General features: G+C 42.9%; 1 protein-coding gene across 2 annotated transcripts in view; it reads left to right on the top strand.

Annotated features, from left to right (window-relative positions):
• march5 (membrane-associated ring finger (C3HC4) 5) overlaps positions 1-17,734 on the top strand; it is a 76,137-nt gene that overhangs the window by 48,453 nt on the left and 9,950 nt on the right. For both annotated transcript variants that reach the window (XM_042323020.1, XM_042323018.1), the window contains exon 3: positions 14,354-14,484. In XM_042323020.1, the coding sequence (XP_042178954.1) occupies positions 14,354-14,484 (131 nt within the window). The remainder of the gene's footprint in view (positions 1-14,353; positions 14,485-17,734) is intronic.

Here is a 17,734-nt window from a genome sequence, read left to right as displayed (position 1 = left end):
CTAAAACGGAACCTTGAGGAACACCGAAATTTACAGTTGATTTGTCAGAGGACAAACCATTCACAGAGAAACTGATATCTTTCCGACAGATAAGATCTAAACTAGGCCAGAACTTGTCCGTGTAGACCAATTTGGGTTTCCAATCTCTCCAAAAGAATGTGGTGATCGATGGTATCAAACGCAGCACAGGTCTAGGAGCACGAGGACAGATGCAAAGCCTCGGTCTGACGCCATTAAAAGGTAATTTACCACCTTCACAAGTGCAGTCTCAGTGCTATGATTGGGTCTAAAACCAGACCAAAGCATTTTGTATACATTGTTTGTCTTCAGGAAGGCAGTGAGTTGCTTCACAACAGATTCTAAAAATGTTGAAAGGAATGGGAGATTCGATATAGGCGGATAGTTTTTTATATTTTCTGGGTCAAGGTTTGGCTTTTTCAAGAGGCTTTATTACTGCCACTTTTAGTCAGTTTGGTACACATCCGGTGGATAGAGAGCCGTTTATTATTTTCGACATAGGAGGGCCAAGCACAGGTAGCAGCTCTTTCAGCAGTTTAGTTGGAATAGGTTCCATTATGCAGCTTGAAGGTTTTAGAGGCCATGATTATTTTCATCATTGTGTCAAGAGATATAGTACTTTAGTGTCTCTCTTGATCCTAGGTCCTGGGAGAGTTGTGCAGACTCAGGACAACTGAGCTTTTGAGGAATACGCAGATTTTAAGAGGAGTCCGTAATTTGCTTTCTAATGATCATGATCTTTTCCTCAAAGAAGTTCATGAATTTATTACTGCTGAAGTGAAAGCCATCCTCTCTTGGGGAATGCTGCTTTTTAGTTAGCTTTGTGACAGTATCAAAAAGAAATGTCGGATTGTTCTTATTTTCCTCAATTAAGTTGGAAAAATAGGATGATCGAGCAGCAGTGAGGGCTCTTCGATACTGCACGGTACTGTCTTTCCAAGCTAGTCGGAAGACTTACAGTTTTGGTGTGGCGCCATTTCCATTCCAATTTTCTGGAAGCTTGCTTCAGAGCTCGGGTTTCTTATGACAAATGTTTTTAGGGGTGCAACTGCATCTAGGGTATTGCGCAAGGTTAATTTGAGTTCCTCAGTTAGGTGGTTAACCTCTCTGGGATATGTGGGAAGCTAGCGTCCCACCTGGCCAAAAGCCAGGGAAAATACAGAGCACCAAATTCAAATAAATTACTATAAAAATCTAACTTTCATTAAATCACACATGCAAGATAGCAAATTAAAGCTACACTTGTTGTGAATCCAGCCAACATGTCAGATTTCAAAAACGCTTTTCAGCGAAAGCAAACAATGCTATTATCTGAGGATAGCACCTCCGTAAACAAAGAGAGAAACCATATTTCAACCCTGCAGGCGCGACACAAAACACAGAAATAAAAATATAATTCATGCCTTACCTTTGACGAGCTTCTTTTGTTGGCACTCCAATATGTCCCATAAACATCACAAATGGTCCCTTTGTTCAATTAATTCCGTCGATATATATCCAAAATGTCAATTTATTTGGGGCTTTTGATCCAGAAAAACACCGGTTCCAACTTGCTCAACGTGACTACAAAATATCTCAAAAGTTACCTGTAAACTTTGCCAAAACATTTCAAACTACTTTTGTGTAATACAACTTTAAGTATTTTTTATCGTAAATATTCGATAAAATTGAAGACGGGATGATCTGTGTTCAATACAGGAAGAAAACCTATATCTAACAGTACACTTCAAGTGACCCTCGTTCAAGATGGCCGTACTTCTTCATTACACAAAGGAATAACCTCAACCAATTTCTAAAGACTGTTGACATCCAGTGGAAGCGATAGGAACTGCAATAAGGTCCTTTAGAAATCTGGATTTCCATTGGAAAGAGTGACCTCATAAAAAAATCTGAATGTTTGTCCTTGGGGTTTCACCTGCTAAATGAGTTCTGTTATACTCACAGACATGATTCAAACAGTTTTAGAAACTTCAGAGTGATTTATATCTAATGCTATGCATATCTTATCTTCTGGGGATGAGTAGCAGGCAGTTGAATTTGGGCATGCATTTCATCCAGAAGTGAAAATACTGCCCCGTCACCAAGAAATTAACTGATTTTTGTCCTCTGACGTCCTTGGGTAGGCAGAGGGAGTCTGGAAGGGCGTCAAGGAATCTTTGTCTGAGAATTTATAGCATGACTTTTGATGCTCCTTGGTTGGGGTCTGAGCAGATTATTTGTTGTGATTGCAAACTTAATAAAATGGTGGTCCGATAGTCCAGGATTATGAGGAAAAACATTAAGATCCACAACATTTATTCCATGGGACAAAACTAGGTCCAGAGTATGACTGTGACAGTGAGTAGGTCCAGAGATATGTTGGACAAAACCCACTGAGTCGATGATGGCTCCGAAAGCCTTTTGGAGTGGGTCTGTGGACTTTTCCATGTGAATATTAAAATCACCAAATATTAGAATATTATCTGCTATGACTACAAAGTCTGATAGGAATTCAGGGAACTCAGTGAGGAAGGCTCTATATGGCCCAGGAGGCCTGTAAACAGTAGCTATGACAGAACCCTGCAGGCTATCTCTGCAGTAGATTGCAACTCCGCCCCCTTTGGCAGTTCTATCTTGTCGGAAAATGTTGAAGTTGGGGATGGACATTTGGAGTGGAGGTAAACCTAGGCATTGAGTGACAATGAGAGCGGTTGCGTCTCTGGAGGCACCATTTAAGCCAGGTAAGGTCGCCGCATGTGTGGAGGGTGCGACAAAAGAGCTACCTAAGGCATTTAGGGTGGGGCTGGGGGCTCCAAAGTGAAATAATACAATAATATAATAATAATAACTAACCTTAACAGTAGTAGACAAGGCATATTGACATTAGGGAGAGGCAGGAGTAGCCGAGTGATCATAGGGTCCAATGAGCAGCAAAAGGTGAGTCGGGGCTGTTCGGTAGTCGCTACTACGCTAGGCGAGCTGGAGACAAGGCGTTCAGAAAGCGAGCGGGCCGTGGCCAGCAGATGGATCTTTGGCGACGTCGCAACGGAAAAGCCTGTTGAAACCACCTCGGACGATTACGTCGGCAGACCAGTCGTGATGGATCGGCGGGGCTCCGTATTGGCAAGAAAGGGTCTAGGCAAATTGGCAAATAGGTATTGTAGCCCAAGAATTAGCTGGTGGACCTCTTCGGCTAGCCATGAGATGGGCCTAGCTCGAGGCTAGCTCATGGCTAACTGGTGCTTGCTTCAGGATGGAGACGTTAGCCAGGTGTAGCCACTCAGATTGCAGCTAGCTAGCTGTGATGATCCGGTGTAAAGGTCCAGAGCTTGCGGTAGGAATCTGGAGATGTGGTAGAGAAAAAGCAGTCCGATATGCTCTGGGTTGATATCGCGCTGTGCAGACTGGCAGGTATAGACCGAGTTGAGGCTGGCTGGTGTCCGAGTTAACGGTGAAGACCGCTAGCAGTGGCTAACTGACTTCTGGTGGGGGTTCCGGTTCTAAAGTATAAAAATAGCAGATCCGTACCACATTGGGTGAGGCGGGTTGCAGGAGAGTATATTCAGTCCGCGGATAGAAAGTGAGATTAAAATATATACTTAATATATTCAGAAAAAAACTAGGAAAACTATTATTTACACGGGACAAGACAAATCACATGTCTGACTGCTACACCATTTTGGGATTAAGTGTGTTCTTGGGATTCATCTGTTTTTTTGGGCTTGATCACTGTGGCCTAAAGACAGACACGAGACAAAATGGGGCGGCAGGGTAGCCTAGTGGTTAGAGTGTTGGACTAGTAACCAGAAGGTTGCAAGTTCAAACCCCTGAGCTGACTGGGCTGCTAAGAAGTAAATTTAGGAATAAAATTAAAGTTGTCTACTTTCCCACAGTTGGCAATGGCTTTAAGATGTTTAATTGTCTTTAATCAGCCCTGGAAACTGCACACAAACATGGAGGACAGCTTTAAATGTGTGTAATAAAGGCGGAGCTAGAGTATGGGCGCTGGGTGGTGTTAATTAATTTTTACAATTATTTTATTTAACCTTTATTTAACTAGGCAAGTCAGTTAAGAACAAATTATTATTTACAATGCCGGCCTACCCCAGCCTAAACCTAATCCGGACGACGCTGGGCCAATTGTGGTCTGCCCTATGAGACTCCCAATCACAGCCGGTTGTGATACAGCCTGGAATCGAACCAGTGCCTTAGACCGCTGTGCCATTCGCGAGCCCCCCTGAGTGCTGACAGGCTGAACCCAGCTCATTTGTTAGCCTGACGGGCATTAGGCCTACTCATGTTCCTACTCTCAGGGCCGGGCCTCTGGTTGGTGCAGCATCACAATAGTGGATTTACACCGTGGTGTATGTGTTTGGATGTAGCTTCCCACTCAGGTCATGTTTTTCCTCTGCTAGTTGTGAGCTGTAAGCTCTGTGATTTCTAGTATTTCTACTATTTTTACATCAGCAACTGATAATTTCGACCCATCCTATCATGCGGATTTGGCCGGTGGTGTAAAATGAATGATGGTATGTCCTTGCTGGTCCTTCTGGGAGAGGTTAAACAAGTGGGTTGGAACAATGTGCCAACCTGCCTGCCCGCCAATTACGAAGTGGGATGCAGTTCTCTCTCTCTCCCATCTCCCCTCTTTTAATAATCTTAATTATGGAATCTGCTGCCAAGCGCTGAAATGAATTGCTCAGCTTTCCGTTTTGCCAATAGACATTAAGTGTGACCCAGTTCCCTCTAGCCGGGGTTGGCGTAATGTTTAGGCATGGAGAAAGCGTAAGGGATTCTGACGCGGTCATCAAAATATGCCCAGATTAATGTGCTCAAGCGGGATCAATCTGGTTAGTAAACATAGGGGCACTAAGGCACAATCCTGGAAAGTGGCAGAACTGTCAGGAGGCAGGAAACCAATATATTCATAACTACTTTAGGAAATTAAAAGTTTTTGTTCCTCGTTTAGCCTTTGGTAGCTTTGAGGTGACAAATTTCACCCTTCCATTGTTTGTTCGGGTCTCTGTAGCCAGCTGAAAAGTCCACTGCAGTCCTATGACTGCCTTGCACGCTAAGTAGAGAGGGAGAAAGCCGCCATCTTGGACTGAAACACTAGTGTTCTTACATTTGAGACCTAATGTCATGCCTTTCTCCAAAAATAGCATTAGCACCATCACTACAGGCAATTCAGTGAAAATCATTGATGGAAATACCAGTCGATGGAAATACATTTGACTGTAGTGTGTATCGGTCTATAGGTTCATTTGCATAATTTAGTGGAAATAAAATTGGCGTGTGTGTATTTTCGTTAGCCGTCGTATAGCCTATCTTATTTATCCAGCATAGCTATCACACCTGCACAGCATATAGAGCCTATTTTGAGCAGGATTTCTGCTGCAGCTCCTCAGCTCATTACTGCTGGAGTGAAACATGCTTTAATAAGCCCAGTCACTGTGCAACAATTCTAAATGCAATCGTGTATTAAAGGGCGACTGCACTTCCTGTTTTTCGTAAATGCTCATTAAGAAATGTTTGCGGCCATGATTGAAGGAAAATTTGAGGTATCTTGGGGGTGTGGTTTGATGTGGGTGTGTCTTTGCCATGCAATCACAACAAACAAGTGCAGTAGTGAGTACAGGGAGGTCAGTTAAGATAGCTTTTGCTATGGAGAGAATGGATTTTCAAGTTGAACTTCTCCCTTCCTGTCTCGCCATCAAGATGGTCAGCTAATTCAGTTTGGCTAAAGCCTGTGCTGACCTTGTGCTTATACAGCGGGCTATCCTATCTAGCTCTGTAAAATTGATGATGGCTAAAGCCAGGGTCTGGAATGTGCTTCATAGGACACTCGTTCTTCAACACCCTGCTACAACAGTAGCTTGCAACTTAGTTTCAACGTTTCATCACATCATGTAAATCCATGTTACCGTGGAAATGGTATCGACTGCGAGTTGAATGCCCGGTCATGAGTCAGCTCAGCTGTCCTTCAACACAATATTCTATTCTAACTGGCTAGTTATGTCTCGCGTCATCTCTCCTTATGTCCGTTGTTACATCTTTCCCTCGGGACAAATCCCAGAACTACTAATATCGGCTAATGTACTTGTGGACATTGCAAAGAAATATAAATTAAGAAATATAAATATGAGTAGGAGAATTATCAGAGTCTGGAATATAAATGAACTATATATACAAAAGTATGTGGACCCTCCTTCAAATGAGTGGATTTGTTTATTTCAGCCACACCCATTGCTGACAGGTGTATAAAAATCGAGCACACAGCCATGCAATCACCATAGACAAAAATTGGCAGTAGAATGGTCTTACTGAAGAGCTCAGTGACTTTCAACGTGGCAGCGTCATAGGGTACCACCTTTCCAACAAGTCAGTTGGTCAAATTTCTACCCTGCTAGAGCTGCCCTGGTCAACTGTAAGTGCTGTTGTTGTGAAGTGGAAATGTCTAGGAGCAAAAACGGCTCAGCCGCGAAGTGGTAGGACACACAAACTCACAGAACGGGACCATTAGTGCTGAAGCGTGTAGCATGTAAAAATGGTCTGTCCTCAGTTGCAACACCAACTTCCAAACTGCCTCTGGAAGCAACACAATAACTTTGTTGGGAGCTTCATGAAATGAGTTTCCATGACCAAGCAGTCGCCCACAAGCCTAAGATCGCCATGAACAATGGCAAGCGTTGGCTGGAGTGGTGTACAGCGCTCCAACATTGGACTCTGGTGTATGAGGAATAATGGTTTGGGGATGTTTTTTATGGTTCGGTATAGGTCCCTTTGTTCCAGTGAAGAGGGATCTTAATGCTGCAGGACACAATGACATTCTATACGATTCTGTGCTTCCAACTTGTGGCAACAGTTTGGGGAATGGCCTTTCCTTTTTCATCATTACAAAGCCCCCATACACAAAGCGAGGTCCATACAGAAAGAGTTTGTCTAGATCGGTGTGGAAGAACTTGACTTGCCTAGACAGAGCCCTGACCTCAACCCCAACAAACACCTTTGGGATGAATTGGAACGCCAACTGCGAGCCAGGCCTCATCACCCAACATCAGGGCCCGACCTCGAATGCTGTTATGGCTGAATGGAAGTAAGTCCCCGCAGCAATGTTCCAACATCTAGTGAAAAGCCTTCCCAGAAGCCTTGACTAGAATACAGTATATACATATGACGTGGGTAAAACAGTATGTAAACATTATTAAAGGGACCAGTGTTCAATGACTATGTACATAGGGCAGCAGTCTAAGGTGCAGGGTTGAGTACCGGGTGGTAGCCAGCTAATAACAGTGACTAAAGTTCAGGGCAGGGCACTGGGTGGAGGCCAGCTAGTGGTAACTATTTAACAGTCTGAAGGACAGAAAATAGAAGCTGTATTTTCAGTCTCTTGGTCCCAGCTTTGACGCACCTGGGCTGTCTCCGCCTTCTAGATGGTAGCCAGGTGAACAGGCCATGACTCGGTTGGCTGAGGTTCTTGATGATCTTCTTGCAGTTGGTGTACCAGGCGGTGATACAGCCCGACAGGGTGCTCTCAATGGTGCATCTGTAGAAGTTTGTGAGGGTCTTGGGTGCCAAGCCACATTTCTTCAGCCTTCTGAGGTTGAAGAGGTGCTTTTGCACCTTTTTCAACAGACCGTTTGTGTGGACAGACCATTTCAGGCTGTCAGTAATGTGAACGCAGAGGAACTTGAAGCTTTTCACCCTCTCCAACTGCGGCCCCATCAATTTGGGGGGGCACCTTGACATAGAAGGAGAGGTTATATGCCTGACACCACTCCGCCATGGCCCTCACCACCTCCCTTATGGGTTATGGACAGGTGCAGTCAGGTAGCAGGAGGGGTTGAGTGCACTCAACCCATGTGTCCAACAGGCAGAGTTCACTCTTCTCATACCACTGTAGACAACTGTCCAATTCAAAGCTTCCTCCAAGCTTTGCATTGGTCAGTAGCCTACAGAGTAATATGAGAAGAGTGCAATTGCTGAATTACAGTTGAATTCGGAACTTAGGTTGGAGTCATTAAAACTCACTTTTCAACCACTCCACAAATTTCATGTTAACAAACTATAGTTTTGGCAAGTTGGTTAGGTTACTTTGTGCATGACACAAGTTATTTTTCCAACAATTGTTTACAGACAGATTATTTCTCTTGTAATTCACTGTATCACAATTCCAGTGGGTCAGAAGTTTACTTACACTATGTTGACTGTGCCTTTAAACAGCACGGGAAAATTATGTAATGGCTTTAGAAGCTTCTGATAGGCTAATTGACATCATTTGAGTCAATTGGAGGTGTACCTGTGGATGCATTTCAAGGCCTGCCTTCAAACTCAGTGCCTCTTTGCTTGACATCATGGGAAAATCCAAATAAATCAGCCAAGTAGACCTCCACAAGTCTGGTTCATCCTTGGGAGCAATTTCCAAACGCCTGAAGGTACCACGTTCATCTGTACAAACAATAGTACGCCAGTATAAACACCATGGGAACACGCAGCCATCATACCACTCAGGAAGGAGACGCATTCTGTCTCCTAGAGATGAACGTACTTTGGTGCGAAAAGTGCAACTCAATCCCAGAACAACAGTAAAGGACCGTGTGAAGATGCCGGAGGAAACAGGTACAAAAGTATCAATATCCACAGTAAAACGAGTCCTATATCGACATAACCTGAAAGGCTGCTCAGCAAGGAAGAAGCCACGGCTCCAAAACCACCATTAAAAAAGCCAGACTACGGTTTTCAACAGCACATGGGGACAAATATTGTACTTTTTGGAGAAATGTCCTCAGGTCTGATGAAACAAAAATGTAACTGTTTGGCCATAATGACCATCATTATGTTTGGAGGAAAAAGGGGATGCTTGCAAGCCGAAGTACCCCATCCCAACCGTGAAGCACGGGGTGGCAGCATCATGTTGTGGGGGTGTTTTGCTGCAGGAGGGACTGTGCACTTCATAAAATAGATGGCATCCTGAGGTAGGAAAATGATGTGGATATATTGAAGCAACGTCTCAAGACATCAGTCGAGAAGTTAAAGCTTGGTCGCAAATGGGTCTTCCAAATGGACAATGACCCCAAGCATGCTTCCAAAGTTGTGGCAAAATGGCTTAAGGACAACAAAGTGAAGTATTGGAGTGGTCATCACAAAGCCCTGACCTCAATCCTATAGAGAATTTGTGGGTAGAACTGAAAATGCATGTGCGAACAAGGAGGCCTACAAACCTGACTCAGTTACACCAGCTCTGTCAGGAGGAATCTGCCAAAATTCACCCAACTTTTTGTGGGGAGCTTGTGGAAGGCTACCAGAAACGTTTCACCCAAGTTAAACAATTTAAAGGCAGTATATGTAAACTTCTGACCCACTGGGAAGGCGATGAAAGAAATGAAAGCTGAAATAAATCATTCTCTCTACTATTATTCTGACATTTGACATTCTAAAATAAAGTGGTGATCCTCACTGACCTAAAACAGGGAATTTTTACGAGGATTAAATGTCAGGAATTGTGAAAAACTGAGTTTAAATGTATTTGGCTAAGGTGTATGTAAACTTCTGACTTCAACTGTATGTGGCTATTCTAAACGAAGTGTAACATTTCCATGTAGAATAAACCATACTTCACATAATACTGTAGAAGCTGTGTTCTGCTAATATAACAATGTAATATAACAAATACACCTTCCTGTATGGTGTCCTGTATAAGACAGGAGTTCCCTAAAATATTGTAGGAATACACTGGGTAACCCCCTTACTGATAGTACCATTCAATTAAATAATAGCAAAATACATATAAAAAGTTATACGTGTCTTGTTTAATTTTAATGCTAAGTGCAAGGTCTCCCAATTCAGACATCAGTGTCAACCTGTATTTCGGTCAGAGGACTCCATTTCAAAGCATCTGTTCTGCCCATCTGTAGAAAATCGAGGAGTTGATGCGTGTCATAGGTATTGAAGGGGTGATATTACTAAATACTTGTCATGCGCTGTCTTATTGGTAATCACCCTTCTGAGGTGTTTGCCAACGCCTGCTGGGCATGGCGGCGTAGATCGGCTCCAGGCCCCCCTCGTCACAGATACTGGTCATGAAGGAGCCGGACTTCGGCTTCCTATATGTGACCCTGCTCCTATATCACAGAGGGAGGGAGAAAGACTGTCACCATACAGTCATGGAAGCCAACAGTAAATACACAGTTCAACATAGCCAATTAGAGATCCTGATTCACAAGGGACATGTGCCAGCATGACACCGACTGGTTGGCATTACTCACTTTGACCCAGGAGTAGTTCATTGGCACAGTTGAAGGGGGCACCTCCTTACAATATAAAAGACATGCGTATACACACAGCCCTGGTTACATTGTCAGTGGTGGTTAGGGTAATTCCAGGACAGGTAGTATTTATTTTTTTGTACCTTTATTTAACTAGGCAAGTCAGTTAAGAACAAATTCTTATTTTCAATGACTGCCTAGGAACAGTGGGTTAACTGGCTGTTCAGGGGCAGAATGACAGATTTGTACCTTGTCAGCTCGGGGATTTGAACTTGCAACCTTTCAGTTACTAGTCCAACACTCTAACCACTAGGCTACATTGCCAACGCAATCATTGACCTGATCAAATGTGACCAACGGGTTTAATTATATATATTATTTTTTAGGCAAGTCAGTTAAGAACAAATTCTTATTTTCAATGACGGCCTAGGAACAGTGGGTTAACTGCCTGTTCATGGGCAGAACGACAGATTTTTACCTTGTCAGCTCAGGGTTTCGATCCAGCAACCTTTCGGTTACTGGCCCAACGCTCGAACCACTGGGCTACCTGCCGCCCCAAAATTGAAATTATTTGGCAGATTTTTGCTTGACGCTTTGCTGGGGTTTAATTCTGTCCTACCAGAAAGTCTCTCGACTCACTTCGTAGTAACAAGAGGAGTGGTCAATGTACTGAGTTAGTCTCTGTCTGAAATCCCAGATCTAGGGCAAAGGCACTGGAACATTGTTAATGTGGGCGGAGGGTGTTAACAGTGGACTGTAGTGCCACGATGACCAGTGCCACGTAATCAGCTCATTGGCCTAGTTGAGGATCACGAAAACATTCCACATTCAAATCAAATCAAATCAAATTTTATTTGTCACATACACATGGTTAGCAGATGTTAATGCGAGTGTAGCGAAATGCTTGTGCTTCTAGTTCCGACAATGCAGTAATAACCAACGAGTAATCTAGCTAACAATTCCCAAAACTACTACCGTATACACATAAGTGTAAAGGGATAAAGAATATGTACATAAAGATATATGAATGAGTGATGGTACAGAGCGGCATAGGCAAGATGCAGTAGATGGTATCGAGTACAGTATATACATATGAGATGAGTATGTAAACAAAGTGGCATAGTTTAAAGTGGCTAGTGATACATGTATTACATAAAGATGCAGTAGATGATATAGAGTACAGTATATACAAATAGATATGAGATAAATAATGTAGGGTATGTAAACATTATATTAAGTAGCATTGTTTAAATTGGCTAGTGATATATTTTACATCAATTCCCATTATTAAAGTGGCTGGAGTTGAGTCAGTGTGTTGGCAGCAGCCACTCAATGTTAGTGGTGGCTGTTTAACAGTCTGATGGCCATGAGATAGAAGCTGTTTTTCAGTCTCTCGGTCCCAGCTTTGATGCACCTGTACTGACCTCGCCTTCTGGACGATAGCGGGGTGAACAAGCAGTGGCTCGGGTGGTTGTTGTCCTTGATGATCTTAATGGCCTTCCTGTGACATCGGGTGGTGTAGGTGTCCTGGAGGGCAGGTAGTTTGCCATTCAATGTCAAATTGATGCTGTTGCCTCGGCCGACCCAATATAGAAGAAAATAATAATTTTAAACCTCTACTTGAGGTTTTCAATTCATGACATGACCCTGAATTAAGTTGCAATAGAAATGAACACAGCCCTGCTCAAAAAAAAATGCCGCAGCATTAATGTTGTCCAAGAAAGCCTTCGAGGTATAGCCAAGGTTTTTTTTCAACCGAGAGCTCAGCTTTAGCCCCTGATAAGGACAATCCTTTACATCGCATCAGAGAACTGATGTCCCCTCTCTCCCTTTAGCGGTCTCCACTGGTCTCCTGCTGCTGGTATTAATAGTATCTGGATGGGCCTGTGTGGGGAGAGAAGGTTGTCTCCCGTCCCCGTAAATATTGCATGGTTTCCCCTGAGTGCTCTGGAATGCGAGAGTGGAATGAGGAAGAAAAATAAGGGAAGATGGAGGTCATGGCTGTAACTTGACTGTGTGTCTGACAAGGGGACATATGTGACGATATTTGTTCATTTGTATAGGTAGTTGTAGTTATTATTTAGTAGTTTTATCAAAGTTTTAGTCGTATTATTAATATTATTAGACAGTAGACATAGTTGTTACTAAGTATTGTTTTTCTGTTTTTTTTTTTAAACATTTCGATAAAATACAAGATATATAAATATGGGTTACTAGCCTATATATAACAGAGGGTGGCTGCCTGATCTGGTCTTTGACACAGGTTTGTTATTAGGGTAGAGCGAGTATTTATCTCTCTCTCGCGTTGTGAAGGTGTTCCACAGCCATAGTAAGATTGGTAGCGTTCATCTAAAAACTAGTTTTGGTCATTCAGGACATATTGAGAATCCATTCCTCTCCTCTCTGCCTGAGCCTCTGTCGCTACACATTCCAGTGTCAATGTTTCCCAGTCAAACCCAATACCTCGCATGCTTTTGCTCTGAGTACAACAGGAATGCTAAAGGAAGCTCATTCTTTTCATAATTTCCTCATGGCTGAACTTCAATCACCTTGCTCATTGTACTTTAAGAATGTCTCGGGAGGGTGTGTGCGTATTTGTTGTTTTTTGTTTATTCTGTGTGCTTTTCTTTACTGCTGAAGTTACCTTTCTCGTTGAATATCTCACGAGTGTGTATGTAGGCATATGTGTCTGCCATGTGTTTTCACTGTGTGTATGTTTTTCCTCATTGCACTTCAAGTAGGGCTACTTTCATTGTAGGTAAATTACACGGGGTAGGGTCAGATAGAGAAGGGTGGATGGTGTACACTGTACACTGAGCATTTTACCACCAGGACAGCAGCAACCATCTTATGACCCCTGCTGGAGAGCGAGACGTTCCCAAACTTCAGAGGTGTTGTCTGTTTAGTACTCTGTGTTTTTACTGGTGCTCTACTCCGCCTCTGCATGAGCTCTTTGTAGCATTCTAGTATTTAAAATAAGTGGGAAAAAATGCTCAAATGAAATGGGTTGACACGAAAAGGCCTGTGATTGAAAACCAACATTAAAACAGGGTTTTCTGTAGCAAAACTGTTTTCTACGGTGTGACCCTAATGCAGGGGTCTCCGACCTTTTTCTACCATGAGAAAAATGGAACGTTGCAAGCTACTCAGTTTTTATAGCATTCAAATAGGCACATTCTTCTCTTTACCTCTACCCTGCAACTTTTTCCCAGGTCCTTGGTATACAAGAGATGTGTTTTCTGTCAATATACCTGATAAAAAACTAAGGGGGTTCCATTAAATTATATTTAGTGTTTTCCTGAATTCTGTTTTCTCTATTTTATTTTTCCTGATTTGGGATATTTTCCCCCCAGTTTTTCCTCTCAATATTACAATTATTCAGAGAGAAACAACAAAAATGGATGTTCTGAATCCATGGCAACGCTTAAGTCACATCAGAAGATGTGGTTGAAACACAAAGTGTAATTACCCTTTTTCAATTACACATCTAGCAAGAGAGGAATGTGTCGGTCTAGTGACTTTTCTGCTGTTACTTCTGCAGCACACGTCATGGCAGTTTGCAAAACAATCCGCCGCCCAATTTGATGAAATAATCTAGAAGTAGTAGATATTGTTCTGTCAGGTAAGCCTTCTTTGCAGCTAACATTTAATTGAGAAGGTTTTGGGGGGAAAATCTGTCTACCCATAAGATGGTTATCATTAGCATCGCTAACTGGCTACATACAGAGTGATAGACAAACACGTGAATCAAACAGACAGACGGGAACAATATTGGCAGATATTGTGTTACGTTTGGCTTTTTAAGTGGCTAACCAGGGGTGAGAACGTCAATGTTGCTTTGATTGGATCGTAGCCGGGAGCTTTGTAAATGACAGTTTGCAGTTTTGATTGACCAGCTACTCATAAGTGGGCTGAGAGCTACTGGTAGCTCGCAATCTACCCTAAAGAATATGACCCAGGCCATAGAGGGGGGGGAAACAGCCTGTACGACCCTGTTTTACAATTTGGAACAAATGCTGTATAGCCTTTTTCCACACACAAAGTGGTGTGTGCAGTCTATGTTCAACTCTTATGTCCCTGTCTCCCTCCAGGGCCAGTGGTGTATGTACTAGACCTGTTTGACCGGCTCATCTCCAAGGCCTGTCCCTTTGCCGCCGCCGGCATCATGGTGGGCTCCATCTACTGGACCGCCGTCACGTACGGGGCTGTCACCGTCATGCAGGTGAGACCACCACACACACACACACGCACACACACACACACACTAGGGTTTCCGTAAGGAAACAACGTGACCGGGAAGATTTTAATTTACTGGCCATTTGAGAAGTTTACCGAGACACATATGCATTGGATGCGTAACCCGTAAGGGCGTCCACCAATGGTACTCAAAATGACAGAAATCACATTTAAAGATTATGGTAACTCATCTTAACAGAACAGGCAACTCCTGTAATGAAGCAGCCAATAAAATATCATTTTCAAACATTTGCCGAAGTGCAATTGTTAACAGCGCGTCTGATGCGAGCAGTTTCATATTAGAAACTTAGAAAGCGGGGGAATCTAAAGATACAACAACTAGAATGGGTTGCTAATAAACTCAACAAAAAAATAAACGTCTTCTCCACTCAACTGCGTTTATTTTCATGTGTAAATATTTGTTTGAACATAACTATATTCAACAACTGAAACATAAACTGAACAAGGTCTGCAGACATGTGACTAACAGAAATGGAATAATGTGTCTCTGAACAAATGGGGGGTCAAAATCAAAAGTGACAGTCAGTATCTGGTGTGGCCACAAGCTGCATTAAGTACTGCAGTGCATCTCCTCATGGACTGCACCAGGTTTGCCAGTTCTTGCTGTGAGATGTTACCCCACTCTTCCACCAAGGCACCTGCAAGTTCCCAGACATTTCTGGGGGAAATGGCCCTAGCCCTCATCCTCCGATCCAACAGGTCCCACACGTGCTCAATGGGATGAGATCTGGGCTCTTCGCTGGTCATGGCAGAACACTAACATTCCTGTCTTGCAGGAAATCACACACAGAACGAGCAGTATGTCTGGTGGCATTGTCATGCTGGAGGGTCATGTCAGGATGAGCCTGCAGGAAGGGTACCACATGAGGGAGGAGGATGTCTTCCCTGTAACGCACAGTGTTGAGATTGCCTGCAATGACAACAAGCTCAGTCTGATGATGCTTTTGACACACCTCCCCAAACCATGACGGACCCTCCACCTGCAAATCAATCCCGCTCCAGAGTACAGGCCTCGGTGTAACGCTCATTCCTTTGACGATATACGCGAATCCGACCATCACCCCTGGTGAGACACAACTGCGACTTGTTAGTGAAGAGCACTTTTTGCCAGTCCTGTCTGGTCCAGCGACGGTGGGTTTGTGCCCGTAGGCGACATTGTTGCTGGTGATGTCTGGTGAGGACCTGCCTTACAACAGGCCCACAAGCCCTCAGTCCAGCCTCTCTCAGCCTATTGCGGACAGTCTGAGCACTGATGGAGGGATTGTGCGTTCCTGGTGTAACTCGGAAGTTGTTGTTGCCATCCTGTACCTGTCCCACAGGTGTGATGTTCGAATGTACCAATCCTGTGCAGGTGTTGTTACACATGGTCTGCCACTGCAAGGACGATCAGCCATCTGTCCTGTCTACCGTCTGTAAACTGTTAGTGTCTTAACGACTGTTCCACAGGTGCATATTCATTAATTGTTTATGGTTCATTGAACAAGCATGGGAAACAGTGTTTAAACCCTTTACAATGAAAATCTCTGAAGTAATTTGGATTTTTACGAATCATCTTTGAAAGACAGGGTCCTGAAAAAGGGACATTATTTTTTTTGCTGAGTTTAACTAGGCTTGTGCCTTTGGCTTCTGGGCAACAAAAGAAAGTTGATATGAAAACCAATAGAAACGGAGAGAAATACTGGTTTCAATGGCGTATGAGGAAGTCTTTATGAAAGGAATTGCCTCTACTTTTCTATGATCAGATTTTTACCTAGGCTACTTTGAAGCAAGGCTCATAATATGAAGTAATACGTTTAGGTTTCAAACAATTAAAGGGTGTCTGCACTTCCTGATTTAGCCTCGTTTTAGATTTGGTTAATGAAGAAATGCTACCGGCCATGACTGAATTCAAATGTGAGTTTGTTTCGTGGTGTGGTTTGATGTGGATGTCTGTGGGAAGGGTAAGCCAAATTATTTTGCCAGTTAGCTTCAGCCAGGTGATGTGCGACTGTGGCAAAGTTAGTTTGACTTTGGATTGCCTATCTTAAAGGGATAGTTAGGGACCAGGGATTAACATGGGTAATCCAGGATCCTGTCACATTTCCCCAAAAAATAAAATGACAAGACCTGGGAAATTACAACATTTTCCCCAAAGTCGAACTAACTCAATTCCACAAAATACATTACAGCAGATTAAATGTATAGCACATTATGCAAACAGGTTGAAGCATTTAGCCTAGCGTATTTTCTTCGTACAAGGTCGCCATATATTCAAAACACATGTGTTATTGACACTGCCGGACTGCACATGCGACCCGAATGCAGTTAGTAAACCCCTACAGTATAGCCTATAACATTTTGCTTGCTTCCTTGAGCTGTCAATGTGACTCTTAAGATAGTCACAAATTTGATAGGCCTATGCACAATTCACTACATAGGTATCTCTGTCACAGACATTAATTCTGTAACAATTCAGAGGCAGGAGGGAAATCTCCTGTCCTAGAGCTTAGGCCAGTGTTCCCCAACTGGTTTTATTTGGGCCCCCAAGTTCTCTAACCAAAACAAATTTGTTGGACATAAAAAACTGTAAAAACACCAGGAAATCAGCTCCAAACCCCTCTTATCTCAGAATCCTGGCATATGACCATATCTTGGTTTTATGCACACCTTAAATTATATTAGTTAAGCTACTCCCTTAAATGCTATCCTGGGCAGAAAACCAAGTTCATCTCCATCGTTTATTTAAGTTCATGGGTCATTTATAACAAAACCTTTCAATATTGCCAATCATTTCCATGACTATTTCACAAGTGAAGTGGAAAAGCTCAGAAGTGAATTGACATTGCACAGTGAACCATCATATTTTTGCATTAAAAAATATATATACTGAAAGAGAACGATTGCTGTTTTGAATTTGGTCAAGTTAGCGTGGGAGAGGTGGAAAAAAATCCATAATGATAAGCCACCAGGTATAGACAACATTTATGGGAAACTGTTGAGAATGGTATCTGACAGTATTGCCAACCCTATTTTATATATATTTAACTAAAGCCTAAAGGAGTGTCTCCACAGGTGTGTAAGGAAGCTAAAGTTATTCCACTGCCTAAAAATAGTAAAGCACCCTTTACTGGCTCTAACAGCCGCCCAATCAGTTTGCTGTCTGTTCTTAGTATACTGATAGAGAGAATTGTTTGACCAAATACAATGCTATTTTTCAGAGAACAAGTTAACTACTG

The sequence above is a fragment of the Oncorhynchus tshawytscha genome, linkage group LG01 (assembly GCF_018296145.1).
Source record: "Oncorhynchus tshawytscha isolate Ot180627B linkage group LG01, Otsh_v2.0, whole genome shotgun sequence".
In the NCBI taxonomy this organism is placed as follows: domain Eukaryota; kingdom Metazoa; phylum Chordata; class Actinopteri; order Salmoniformes; family Salmonidae; genus Oncorhynchus; species Oncorhynchus tshawytscha.
Note: the sequence above shows the minus strand (reverse complement) of the source record. Positions and strands in the feature narration are given on the sequence as shown.